The sequence below is a fragment of the Elephas maximus genome, chromosome 13, assembly GCF_024166365.1.
Source record: "Elephas maximus indicus isolate mEleMax1 chromosome 13, mEleMax1 primary haplotype, whole genome shotgun sequence".
In the NCBI taxonomy this organism is placed as follows: Eukaryota; Metazoa; Chordata; class Mammalia; order Proboscidea; family Elephantidae; genus Elephas; species Elephas maximus.
Genome location: NC_064831.1, coordinates 28,819,191 through 28,832,979, shown reverse-complemented (window position 1 = coordinate 28,832,979; position 13,789 = coordinate 28,819,191). Strand labels below are relative to the sequence as shown.

Genomic DNA, 13,789 nt, shown 5'->3' with positions numbered 1-13,789 from the left:
CCACCCTAACTCAGGTCACCTCCCTGATCCAAGGTAAAGGGAGTTCCCCTGGGATGTGGCCTGTACCACCTTTTATCTCTCAAGAGATAAAAGGAAAGGGAAGCAAGCAGAGAGTTGGGGACCTCATACCACCAAGAAAGCAGCACCAGGAGCAGAGCGCGTCCTTTGGACATGGGGTCCCTGTGCCTGAGAAGCTCCTCGACAGGGGTAAGATTGAGGACGAGGATCTTCCTCCAGAGGGAGCGGACAGAGAGAGAAAGGTTTCCGCTGGAGCCGATGCCCTGAATTTGGACTTGTAACCTACTAGATTGTGAGAAAATAAATTTCTCTTTGTTAAGGCCATCCACTTGTGGTATTTCTGTTATGGCAGCACTGGATGACTAAGACACCTGCTATAGTACCAAACTTAAAATTTCATTAACTCACTTTCATTTACTGACATCAGATTTAGTTACCAACTCAGAACTACAACCAAACTACTTTAACAAACGACAGTCCGTTGTTACCAACACCGAGGCAGAAACATTTAGAGTAGCTCTAACTTTCACCAGCTCCAGAATCATTAAGATGCATTTTGATGGGTTGTTGATGAAAGGAGCTGGTCTTCAGAAACATCTTTTGACAACCGCTGAGCCCTACACCCCCAATGGCAGAGAAGACCGAGTCTGAGGTGGGTCCAGAGTCCTCACCCAGAGCTCTGTCTTGACCTCAGCTCGCTATCATGTTGTGTTACTGTTTGTAAAGAAAAAATAAAATAAAAACTCAACACTAAATTGCCAGGGTCACCAAGTAGAAAGTGTGCCAACTACAGTGCAGATCAAAGTGGATTTTTTTAATAAAAGGCTTGTGTTTAGGCTTTGATAATTGGAATTTTGCACTTGGAATGGATCTATGGTTCTAATGCTTTCCTTGCTTGGTTTTTATTTTTGGCGTAATAACTGGCATATGCTGTGAACATTCTGAAAGTGGAAAGACAAAAACCTGTCTGTGAGATGATGCAAGGCTGGCACACCTACTAGAGCCACATCTTGTCTTGGCTCATACGGGATTATTTTTTTTTTCTTCTCAGAGACATCAAGGGTGTACTGGCATCAGTGAGAGGAAGGTACTAAGAGTCTGTCCAGGACTATAGGCAAGAATCCACATTTTTCTTTGGGTAAGGAACCTCCCAAATACCAGCTTCACATTCATGCCTATATTTTAGTGTGCCAGTTACATAATGTGCAAATTTATATATACATATGCTCAAACAGAATGTGATAAATATTTATTTTATGTTGAATAGTTTTAAGCACTCTCCTGCTAAAATGACATCTTTGAAACACTGAAAATGTGATCATTTTTGTTTTATGTCAACCTACCAAAAAATAGAATGAATACTGCCATTCATTATTTACATACACAAACCTTGTCAAACTCCAAAAATCCTGCTGCTTTAGAAAGTGAATCAGAGATGTTCATAAGCTAAAGTGGCCACAATTGTTACCAGAGATCCATCTAACCATAAGTTATTAATCAATAACAAATAAAATGGTATTTTTACATTTTTATCCCTTAAGATAAAGTGATCATACCTTAGAGATCAATATTATTGATTTATCATACATACCTATTTTCTTTTTAAACTGTCTATGGTTTAAATACACATTCTGTAAAACCTGTACCATGTGCCTTTAGACACAAGTTTAGTATGTGTCAAAGTCAGCACACAAGAGGATCTTAACTAAAATTTTGAGAAAAGCTTCTTGACAGCAGTATGGTAAACTACATACCTGAACAATCCATAAGATAAAAAGAACTTAACTGCTTGATAAATTATAAACCCGTGCGTGTGTGTGTATGTTTTTTGTGTGCTAATGCATTATCGAGGTGCACAGTAATAAGAAATCCTCAGATAACAGAAAGAAAATGAGAACAGGAGCCCAGGGAGGTAAGAAAGCACCAAAGCTAGTTTTTGTTCCAAGAGTTTCTATCACAACCAAGGGAGCCTTGAGATTCATCTTTGATGGCTGCATAGGGTGTAGAAAATAAGGGAAGAACTTGAACCCACTCAGGGTAAAGGGTCTAAGAGGAAAAACCAGCACAAAGCTGGAAATTCGAAGTGCACATACATTCCAAGTGAGTGAACAACATTTTCAAAAGAAATAAAGAAAAAAAAAATTACTGATACACAAAAACTTTCTTTTCTCAACCTTGAGGTTGGTTGGAAGGGGAAAAAAATCACTATTGAGAATTCATCAATATAAATAGTACCACACTTATATATTTTAAAAACCCTCAATAATTAAATTTAAACTAGTCTCTGGTTAATGATAACTCTAGGTAAATGGCAGAAGGGAAATTAAGCCTTCTCTGAAGAATGCAAATTCATCCGAGGCTTCAACGAATCACCAAAGAAAAAGTTTCAAGGTTAATGAACAGCTCATAGTCAACAAGCACAAAAATTACAGAGAAACAAGGCACCATGAACGAAAGCAAGCAAAAAACCACAGGCATCAGAACAAACCTTAAAACACTTAAGATGCTAGAATTATTGGACATAGACTATGTAGTTACTACATATATGCTTAAATAAAAAGGAAACTTGAAAACATAAACAAGGAACAAGAGGTTTTTTTTGTTTGTTTTAAAAGACTAAGAAGAGTTGAAAAAGAACCAAAGAGAACTTCTGGAAATGAAAAATACAGGTCCTTAGACCGAAGAGCAAAGAGACAAAGAGATGAAATAGATGAAAAAGGAATGTAGGAGAGAGTGATATCTTCCAATATTTGCCCAATAGGGGTTCCAAAAGTTGATACAATAAAGTGGCAAGTAGATTGATAGCTGACTTTTTAACAGCAACAATTGGAAGCCAGAAGACAGTAGGATAATAATTTCGATATGCTGAAAGAAAATAATTGTGAACATAGAATTGTGAGTCCTGCAAAAAAACAAGAATTAAATAAAGACATTTTCAGACAAACAAAATCTGAGAGAGTTTATTACAACAAGCTCTCAGTAAAGGATGCACTTCAGACAGAAAGCAAATGATACTCAAGGAAAAGCTGAAATGTAAGAAAGAACAGTTAGCAAAGATATTAGCAAAGAAGCAGCTACATTTCTTAAAAATATTAATACTGTCTAATTTGGGTAATTAAAAACTAGAAAGAACTAAAATTCTGGCCAACAAAATGATGTAAATTGGAAAAAGGGCATCTGGAGATAAAGCATTCCAAGTCTGTTTTACGACCCATGAACAGAATATTGATTAGAGATACGGAACAGGTTTCAGTAGAGCTTCCAGACTCAGATGAACTCAGAAGAAAGGCTTGGTGATCACAAATGAAAACCCTATGGACCACAATGGTCTGATCTGCAACCCATCAAGGGGATGGAGCAGGACTAGGCAGAATTTTGTTCCATTGTGCATAGGGTCACCATGAATAGGAGGCAGACTTGACAGCAACTAACAACAATCACATGAAACATTAACTTAATCATATATGTGAAAATGGCTAGGTTAACCACTAAAAGAAGAGAAATTTATCTATATAACTTCCAACAAATAAAAGAAAAATGATCATTTTCAGATGATGATGATATATGTAGATTGTACAGATAAATAATTAGAATCACAAAAGTTTGCATGTTGGCTAAATATAAAAGCAAAATACAAAAGCCCAGTTTTAGCACTGTCAGAAAAAGCATTTAAATATTTTCATTTACTTTATCAAGAAAAAGTATAAATTACTTAGGACTAAAACTCACAAGAGATATGCAAGCCCACTGTAGAAATAAACTTTAAACTTTATTGAAAGATATTAAGGAAAAAGTTGGTGTGATATTCAATGGTCCTGGATTAGAAGAAAATACTACTGTATATTAAGGGTTTTCTTCAAGTTGCTATATAGAATTAATACAACTTCAATAACCTTCTCGATAGGATTTGTGTGTGTGAGTGTGTGTGTGTTGTCAAGCACATTCAATGACTGGTAAAGAGTCAATAACAGCTAATATACTAATGAAGAAGAAAAATATGAGGATAAGACAAATGTTGGAGGGTGGTGCAGCTTGCTTCCCTGGTATTAAGACTTATTATAGAAGCTGAAGTAACTAACAACGTGTGATATTGATGTGTAGATAGACAAAGCAAAAAATGGAACAAAGTAGAGAGTCTACAAAAAGTCAGGGACACATGATATACGCTAGTGGTAATACTGCGATCAAAGAAGGAAATTACTCCCATTGGAATACTTGGCTATCCTCACAGGGAAAAAATTTAAATGTGATACCTAACTCACGTAAAACACATAAGTAAATTTTAAGTGGACTAAAGATTTAAATGGAAACACGGAGAAACTCTATGATTTTTAAAAGGCAATGTGCAAATTGCCTTCATGATCTCAGGGTAGACAATTTCTTAACTTACAAAAAGAGCGAATCATAAAGTAAAAGACTGATTGATTCTAACTCATTCAACTCCAAACATGCCATCAAGAGAGTGAAAGACAAGTCACAAACTGAGAAAAACCTCTGCAGCAAAAAACAAAGGATGATTACTAATATTTAAAAAATCCCTACACGTCAGAAAGAAAAGAGCAAACAAGCCAGTAGAAAAATAGGCAAATGATATCAATATGCATTGCACATAGGAGAAAAGAGAAGAGGCCAATAAACTATGAAGAACTGCTCAACCTCATCAGCCATCAGGGTAACAAAGATTACAGCCACAGTGAGGTACTATTTCACATCCACCAGACTGGCAATAAAAAGCAGGATGTGAACAACAATAGCAGCTCTCACTCGAGGCTGGTGGGAAGCAAAGTGGTGCCAACCATTTTAGAAAATAATTTGATGCTACTTGTAAAGCCCAGCACGTGCACCTGCTGTCGTAGATACCTAGCCTAGACTCTAGGGCGTAAAGAAACACCTTACATGTGCACCAGAAGACATGTACAAGATTGTTCGTTTCAGCACTCATCATTATATCCCTGAACAGGAAAACCTACATGTCAGTCAACAGTAGAACGGATGAACAAGTTAAACTTTAGAACACGATAAATGAAAACTCAAGAACTCCAGCTACAGACAAGAACGTGAATGAATCTAAATTTGAACACAAAAAAATTTAATTCCAATAGAATACACAGAGTATATTTCATTTATATAAAATTCACAAATGGGCAAAACTAAACAATACATTGTGTAGAAATGCACTTAATACAGGTGACAAGGGAATTATCATCCCCAACGTCAAGAGTGCGGTAAGCTGGGGCAGTGAGAGAAAGGATGTGATCAGAAAGGGCCACAAAGAGAGCATTAGCAATACTGATGTGTTCTGTTGTATAGCCTTGGTGGCAGGGATGTACTGTTCCTTGCTATTACTCTTTAATGCGTACCTACGTGGTTTACGCATCCTAAATCTCACACACACAAACACCGTAAAGCTGTTAAGCAAAAGCATTAAATCGTAGAAGAGTGCATATAGCATGATTCTATTATGATGTTGAAGATAAGGTAAAACTATTGTTTAGGAATCCAAACACAGTGGGAAAATTATAAAGAAAATAAAGGCATCCTTCAATACCAAATCTACATTAATGATTACCTCTAGGGTGAAAGAAGGAAGACGTGAGAGACAAGGGGCACACGGGGGCTTCCTAAGGTTCTGTAACATATTTTTCTGAAGATGGACAGTGGGTACGTGGGTTTGTATTTTACTATTTTCCATTAAATAGTGTTACTGTTTTAATAGGCCATTTTGTAGATAATTCATAATAAATTTTTTAAATAAATGTAAAAATTAAGTAAATAGTTATTTAATTGACAAATGAAGAGGTGTTTTTGAATGGCCTCTTTAGACTGACCCTAGGCAAATTCACCTGCATTTTAATGAGGGACTCTATTAAAAATGAGATCAAGCCCAGTTCACATCAGAAGGGTTGAAGCAGCAGAAGGATTTGAGTAGCCTGGGAAAATACGCAAACTTTGCTGCTCCCCTTTCTTTGTAAACTTTCTAGTATTCCCGGAGCACTCAGACTTCTGGAATTCTAGAACTTTGAAGGACTGGTGATGTTCACAAATGGCCCTTTTGCCAACAAGCTTCCTCCACCACCCTTTGGCTCAGCAATGTGGTGAAGCGATGAAGACTATTTTAGCAGGCTCTTCAGAAAACTTCCTCTCCAAAGGTCGTGTGGACCAAAAAGTCATACCACCACTCTGGGTGAGAGGGATTTTACTTAAATCATACCACTACTCTGGGTGAGAGGGATTTTACTTAAATCATACCACCACTCTGGGTGAGAGGGATTTTACTTAAGCAATTACCCCCTCTCAATTCTTCCCATGTGCATGTAGTAATGACTACATAAGGCAGTTGTATGGTAATATCGAAATTATTAAAAACATTCTTCTTGAGGTTTGACAACCAAGCAGTAGATATGTATCTACTACATAGTTGTTAGTCAAAAGAGTATGTTTCAAATAATCAATTGGTATTCATTTAAAGCATAATAATGGTCTTATTAAAGCTAAATTTAATACATACTGTATTTGGAAGTCATTTCTTTACCACCGCACAGAAACCTTTCCAGCTGTCCTTTTTTGTTGCATTGTTGACATTCAGTGGCGAATTAGAAGACTCTCTGATGAAAATTCCCTAAGGCTAGACATGTGTGCTTATTTTCAATTCAAACTCAATATTAACAACTTCTCTACTCTATCCCCAACTGTCCCAAATAGATTGGCAAATTATAAGGAGAACCCAATTTATCTTCAACAATGTGAAGGCTAGGGTGGGATTGCCTAATTTGGAAATGGGAAGAATAGAATTCTTAGTGAGTCCCCATAAACAAATAGTTCTTGATTTCTAAAAATTTCTCATCAACTACCATAAAAAAAAAAAATTCTTGTTTACTTTTTAAATTATTTACCTTTAACAATTTCTACCTTTCAAATTTTGAGTTTCCTTTGCAGAAATATGTATTACTCATATTCCAACTCATAGCAACACTATAGGACAGGGTAGAGCTGCCCCATAGGAAACCATAGGGTTTCCAAGAAGCGGCTGGTGGATTCGAACTGCCAATCTTTTGGTTAGCAGTCATACCTCTTAACCTTTGTGCCACCAGGACTCCATTCAGAAAATAAATATCTTAAATTTAACTGCACTATGTCGCTATGAGTCCGAATCGACTCGACGGCATCGGGTTTGGTTAGGTGTGGTATTGCTTTCACCACTCCACTGTGATGGAGCACACCTAGGAAACGATGTTATACAAAGAAAACCCTAGCCCTTCAGGAATCAATCTAAGCATTAAGTCATTCAAAGACATTAAGCAGTATGCTTTGTGTGCAATTCCCCGGTACACATATCAACATTAAGACAACTGCTCTTTCCGTATTACTAGTAACATTGAAAGGAGTGGAAAATAAAACTATTATCAGGCAGAGAAGAATTACCTGAGTTGGAGCACAGGGAAAATACTCCATCTTCATTTCCACTAAAAATCAAATATTTAATGCTGTCCCCAATTGAGTCAGGAGTAAAAGCTTTTACGGTCACAATGGAAGTACCTGTAAAAATTAGGTAAAAAAGAACTTTAGGAAAAGATTTTCAGAGAAAAGGAAGAGCAAACACTGAGTATTTATTACTTGCCTACTATATTTTCCTGTGTTTATTCATTCAAGAACTACTACAGAGTATCTTCAATAAGCCAGACCCCCTGCTAAGTGGTAGAATGTAGTGGTATATAAGATAGAAAAGGTCCCTGTCTATCCTCATTGTCGCATTAACAGGTAGAGAAGGTAGACAATAAACCATTAAACAAATACATAACCAAGGCAGATTTCAGGTTGCATTAAGAACCCTAGAAATAAGTTTATGTAATAAACCAAAAACAAACAAACCAAACTTGTTGCTGTCAAGTAGATTGTGACTCATTGCTACCCTATAAGACAAAGTAAAGCTGCCCCACAACGTTTCCAAGGCTTTAAATCTTCTATGGAAGCAGACTGCCACATCTTTCTCCCAGGAGTGCCTGGTGGGTTCGAACTGCTGACTTTTTGGTTAGCAGCTGAGCACTTTAACACTGTGCCACCAGGGCTCCTTAGCTGATATGATAGAAATGATTTTTTGTGGGGTGGCGAGCACTCCTTTAAGGAGGCCAATGAGGAGTGGTATTTCAGATGAACCCTGAAGGATAAGAAGCTAAGGAAAGACCTAGAAGAGGCTTCTAGGAGAAGGAACAGCAACTGCAAAGCCCTGGGGGTAGGAAAGGGCTTGGTTTAGTGAGTGAGGGGAAGAACCAGAAGGTGAAGATGGCATGGCAGGCAGGGTCACATTTTATTCTAAGTGAAATGAGAAATCATGGAATTGCTTGACGAAATAGAGAAAATTAATCTGGTTTACTTTTTAAAATATCATTCTGAGTACTATGTGGAGAACAGAGAGTGGAGAGGTAAGGATGGAGCAGAGACACCAATGAAGATAAAACTGGAATAGTCTAAGCGAGAGGCAATGACCTGGGATCATGGCAGAGGAAATGGGAAGAAGTGGACAGATCAGAGATATTTTGGCACACTGCCCTGAACATTGGTTAGGATGCAGCAAAGGAGGTTGGTTCCCCAGACCCCAGTGCCATCGACCCTATAGGACAGAGTAGAACTGCCCCATAGAGTTTCCGAGGAGGTTGGTTATAGGAGTATAAATAGAAGAAATCTTCCCTCAACCAGCTTCTGATTTCGTTGTAGGAAAAAGGAACCCAACTGGAGATTAACCAAAAGCTTACCTGGGTAATACAGATTCATTCAAGAAATGTGAAGATACAGCAAGAGAAGTCAAAAAGATAACTTCAAGGAGGAAGCAGAAATTGAGTTAGCTAGGAGTTAGATAGACAGGAAAGAAGGAAGTCATTGTATGCGATGGGGAAGAGAATGATTACCAGCATGAATGAAGATTACCATGTACTGTATAGCGGCAATAAGACAACTGGTATGATTGAAACTGGGGCCCTATAAGGCAGGAGGGGAAAATAAGGCTAGATAGAAACTAAGTGGGGTGTGGGGAAGGGAAGGAGACCTTGACAGTCAGGGAGACAAGCACAGCTTTGTTTCAAAGATTGGCAAATTTTTAGCTTTGCGGGCTATACTGCCTCTGTCACAGATATTCAACTCCGCCATCTTAGTGCAAAAGCAGTCACAGACGATATGTAAAGACATGAGCGTGACTGTGTCCCAATAAAACTTTGTTTATAAAAATAAACAGTGGGTCAATCCTTGCAGGAAGCAATTACAGGAAGCAATTTTAGGTTCTTGAGCGTGGGACTGATATACTAAGAGAAGTGCTGAGTTTCCTTTGGGAAAGCTGGGTATTGCAGCCACCTTCATGGACAGCTTTGAGCCATGAAAGACAGCTAGAAGCATTCTCAAAAATTCATTTGGGCCCCAAATTACCACTTTGTTTGGGAATATCTGGTGCCCTTTGCTACTCATATCTTCTTTGCTTCCTCTGCTGGTTGTCAATTTGTCTCCCTCCTATGCCTGCCTGCCCCTGTGTAACTTTTTTTTTAAAGCACTTTAATCAACTTTATTAGGGTAAAATTTACATAAAATGCACATATTTTAAGTAGTTAAAATATAGTTCTATGGGTTTTGAGAAATATACACACCTATGTAACCACAACCACAATCAAGATACAGACTATTTCCATTGCCCTAAAAAGTTCCCTCCTGCCCTTTGCAGTCAGACTTCTCCCACTTCTGGCCCCAGGAAACCACTGATCCACTTTCTGAAATTCTAGATTAGGTTTGGCTCTAAGATTTTATATACTTGGGAATCATACAGCACGCACCCTTCTGTATCTGGCTTCTTTTGCTCAGTATAATTCTTGAGATCCAAGCATGTTGTTCTGTGTATCAAAAGTTCATTCCATTTTTATTGTAGAGAAGTATCCTATTGAGTGGATATATCACAATTTGTTTACCCAATCCCCTGCAGATGGACATTTGGATGTTTCCATCTTGGGACCATTCTGAATACAGCTACAATAAACATTCATGTACAAGTCTTTGTGTGCACATATGTTTTCATTCTTCATGGATAAATGGTAAGTGTATGCTTAACTTTTTAAGAAACTGCCAAACCGTTCTCCAACGTGGTTGTGGCGTTTTGCATTCCTGATAGCAACGTATGAGAATTTCAGTTGTTCTGCATCTTTGCTAACACTTGGTATTGTCATTGTTTTCAATTTTAGCCAAAGCAATGGACTCAGACATACCAACAATTATGAATACAACACAGGACCAGGCAATGTTTCATTCTGTTATACATGAGGTTGCCAGGAGTTGGATGGCAACTAACTGCAACAACAGTAGAAATGTAGTAGTACCTCACTGTGGTTTTAATTTCCCTATTATTCTACTCTAATACACATGGGGTCGCCATGAGTCAGAACAGACTCAGTGGCAACTGGTTTGGTTTGGTTGGTAATGTCTGATGATGTTGAATATCTTTTCACATGTTTATCAGCCATTTCCACCCCTCTTTTTAATTTATTTTATTTTATTTTTAATTTAATTCATCTTTGGCCCTTGGCTTCCTGCTTTCTAATCATCTACCAATTCTGAGAAACTTCCTCATAATTCATTACTGGCCCTCGCCCTCTGTCTGGTCTTAGGCTATAACTTACTTCATCTACTTTAGCCTTCCAATCTAGTGATGACCTCAGCCTCTCCTGTTACAGTCATCCTGCCCCTGGATGCCACCTACTGGCAGAGGTGTGCATGTTGTACTGAATGGGGTAGATGGGAATGAGAGGGACTCTAAATGAGGCTCTCTGATGGCTGGGTATGCAGCAGTGGGGGCTTGATATAAGGTGGTGACATCATGAGAGGAAAAGGTAAGGAAAACATGTTAAAAGGAAAGGAGCTGATATGGTGCAGAATGAATACAGAGCACAACTCATTAACCCAGATGCCTTTGGGCAAAGGCAAGAAGCACTGACCAAGTGAAGGGAACAATGGGTGGAGGAGGGCAGAGAGTGCCTGAGCCGCCTGCCCAAGGTGCCCAACTTCAGCTCATCACTGACAGCCTGGGTCACGGGATTCTGCATGCTAGAGATTATGGGCTTTTCAAGAGAAGCTTGAAATTTCATATATATTTTAATGTGAAATCTACCAAGTCTCAGAGATGAGAAAATAATTTAATTTAGGAACAAACAAACAACCCCACTGTCTTAGGCTGGGTTCTCTAGAAAACAAAATCAGTAAAGGTTATAAATATATATAGAAAGAGATTTATATCAAGAAAATGGCTCACACTAGTGTAGAGGGTAGAGGCTAGAAGGTCCCAAGTCTGAGGGTCAGGATAGAGGCTTCTGACTCATGTAGCCACAGGGGCTGGCGAACTCAAGATCAGCAAGCCAGACAATAGGGTTCTTGCTCACAGGCTGTGAATGTCAATGAATCCCAAGATCAGCAGTCAAGACCACAGGTAAGCTGCTAGCTCAAGTCCCAAGAAATGAAGGTCAGGTGAACAGGAGCCAGCTGCAGGATCCAGTGTTAGCAAAAGTCAGTGAGCCTTGCCATAAAGTCCACTTATATTTGATGTAGGCCACAGCCTCAAGGAAACTCCCCTTAAACTGATTGGCTACTCACAGCAGATCCCATCATGAAGGTGATCACATTATTTCAAATTTCATCATGGAAGTGATGACATCAACATACCACTGCCAAACTACATCATAACTGCCAAACAACTGAGAATCATGGCCCAGCCAAGTTGTCACACAACCTTAACAATCTCTTGTCAGCTTGACTCCTGTACACATCTCCTTAAACCATACATGATCTTTAAATAAAGACTCGACAGCACTGGGTTTTTAAAGACAATTACAAAACCATACTTGCACCTAACATGATACAAAGAACACACATACAACTGAAAATCCACTAGCCCTGTTTACAACTTATATTTTATAGGTGAAGAAAACAAATATATTTGATGCACAAATACAAGAAAAATACTCATAACAATTATAGTCCTTGTTTCTGCCACTGGTCACGTGGTCTTAACTGATATTTGGAACTACCTTCTTCCACTATCCATTCTGTATTTCCTTTGCCCTCAGCAAGCACTTCAGCTGGTCATGGTTCTTTGCCTAGTGGGATGACCCAAATCTTCATTCCTGAAGGGTCTCAGCTATTACTAGTCATGTCAGAATTGGCTTGCTGTAGTTTTCCACTCATTTTAATCACAGGGCATGGCAGTACTAAGATACACCTTAAGGAATCTCCTGCGTTCCAGACATACTCTTTTTTGCCTATTATGTAATATCAATCTGATTTCCTCTTGGTGATCAGGATCAATCACACCAGCCAATATGGTAACTCCCTTCATTGCCTGTTGATCCAGGGGCATAAGGAACACAGAGTGGCCAGGTGGCATTCTGAGTTTCCAATTCAACAGAATCAGCAGTATGTCTCCAGGTGGGAACATTCATCCCTTTGGACTAAGACCTCTAGGCCAGCATAGCATAGGGTTGTGGGGACAGGAAGCAAAAATTTTGTGAGTGGATCAGTAAGGGTAATAGTGAATGGTGCCACTCCCATTTCCAAGCTATTTAGTAGCTTTCCTATATATATATCACTCCTAGGGACACCATGACTAAGTAGCCAATGCCATAAGTCCATATGAATCAGAATATTCTGATTACTGCTTTGACCCTGCTGTGCTTTGTGATAACCATGCCCACCTTGTCTTTTTCAACTCAGTGCTGCCATTTGGGCCCTACTCTGACAGGGTCCAATCAGCCCCATCATAATTAGGTGTCTTAATTCAGTTAGGGCAGTTCCCACTGTCATATCTGACTTACATAAAATAGCAATCACAGCTGTCTTCAAGGATGCTGGGGCTCCTTTCAGAAATTTGTTCCTCATAGTTGTGGAAGAAGGTGTGTCCTCTGGGCACCCAATGTGTGAGTCTGTGGGTCTAACCTGATAAATCTAGTCTAGCACATCAGTTTCCTTAAGCCTTTGGATACCTTCTTCTACAGTATACCAAGGCAGATCTGGCACCTCAAATTGATTTAATGTAGGCCACTAGGAAATCCATGCTTCAGTGACCCAACCAAATAAACTATTAGATGCTTTCCTAACCTCTTGAACTGAAGAATCTTCTTCTTGAAAGAAGAATCTGTGCTTTGCGGGCCCATATCAATAAAATCAGACTGAGCCATCTTTATGCTCCTTGCACCATTCTCCCATACCCTTAATAGCCATTCCCACACATATGCCCCAGGTTTCTGTGTACATATTAGAAAAGTCAAGCAGTTCTTTTGGAGTGTAGCATACCTCCTCCTGGGCCACACTTTGCACTTCACCTTTTGGGGTTTGCTCAGACTTAAGTCTACTTATAGGTCTAGAAACCAAAATTACAGCAGGGCTGTGTTTTGGGAACATTCGTCATTGTCTCATAAGGCATCTGCCTTAGGCGAAGCCTCATGCAATGACTCAGACAAAGGCTCTTCAGATACAGCTAGGTTAATCTCATTAGATGAGAGTGAACGGGCAAATGGTTTTACTGTGGAAGGTGGCTGGTTTACTCAGACAAACATGGAAAAATCTCTTCAGATGAGAGTGAGAGGGCTGGTTCTGTGGCAGGAGTGATTGAACAGAATTTAGGGGCTCAGTGTTCCCAGCTTCCTGATTTTCTGCCCATATGTTCCCATTCCAAGTCTCAGGATCCCATTTCCTCCCAATCAATGCCCTCACTTTTACTTCACCACTGTAGGTTGGAAATTAAGTTGGCATT

At 39.0% G+C, this 13,789-nt stretch overlaps 1 protein-coding gene across 2 annotated transcripts in view; it reads right to left on the bottom strand.

Moving 5' to 3' along the window:
• DCHS2 (dachsous cadherin-related 2) overlaps window positions 1-13,789 on the bottom strand; it is a 384,441-nt gene that overhangs the window by 27,941 nt on the left and 342,711 nt on the right. For both annotated transcript variants that reach the window (XM_049905372.1, XM_049905373.1), the window contains exon 14: window positions 7,441-7,554. In XM_049905372.1, the coding sequence (XP_049761329.1) occupies window positions 7,441-7,554 (114 nt within the window). The remainder of the gene's footprint in view (window positions 1-7,440; window positions 7,555-13,789) is intronic.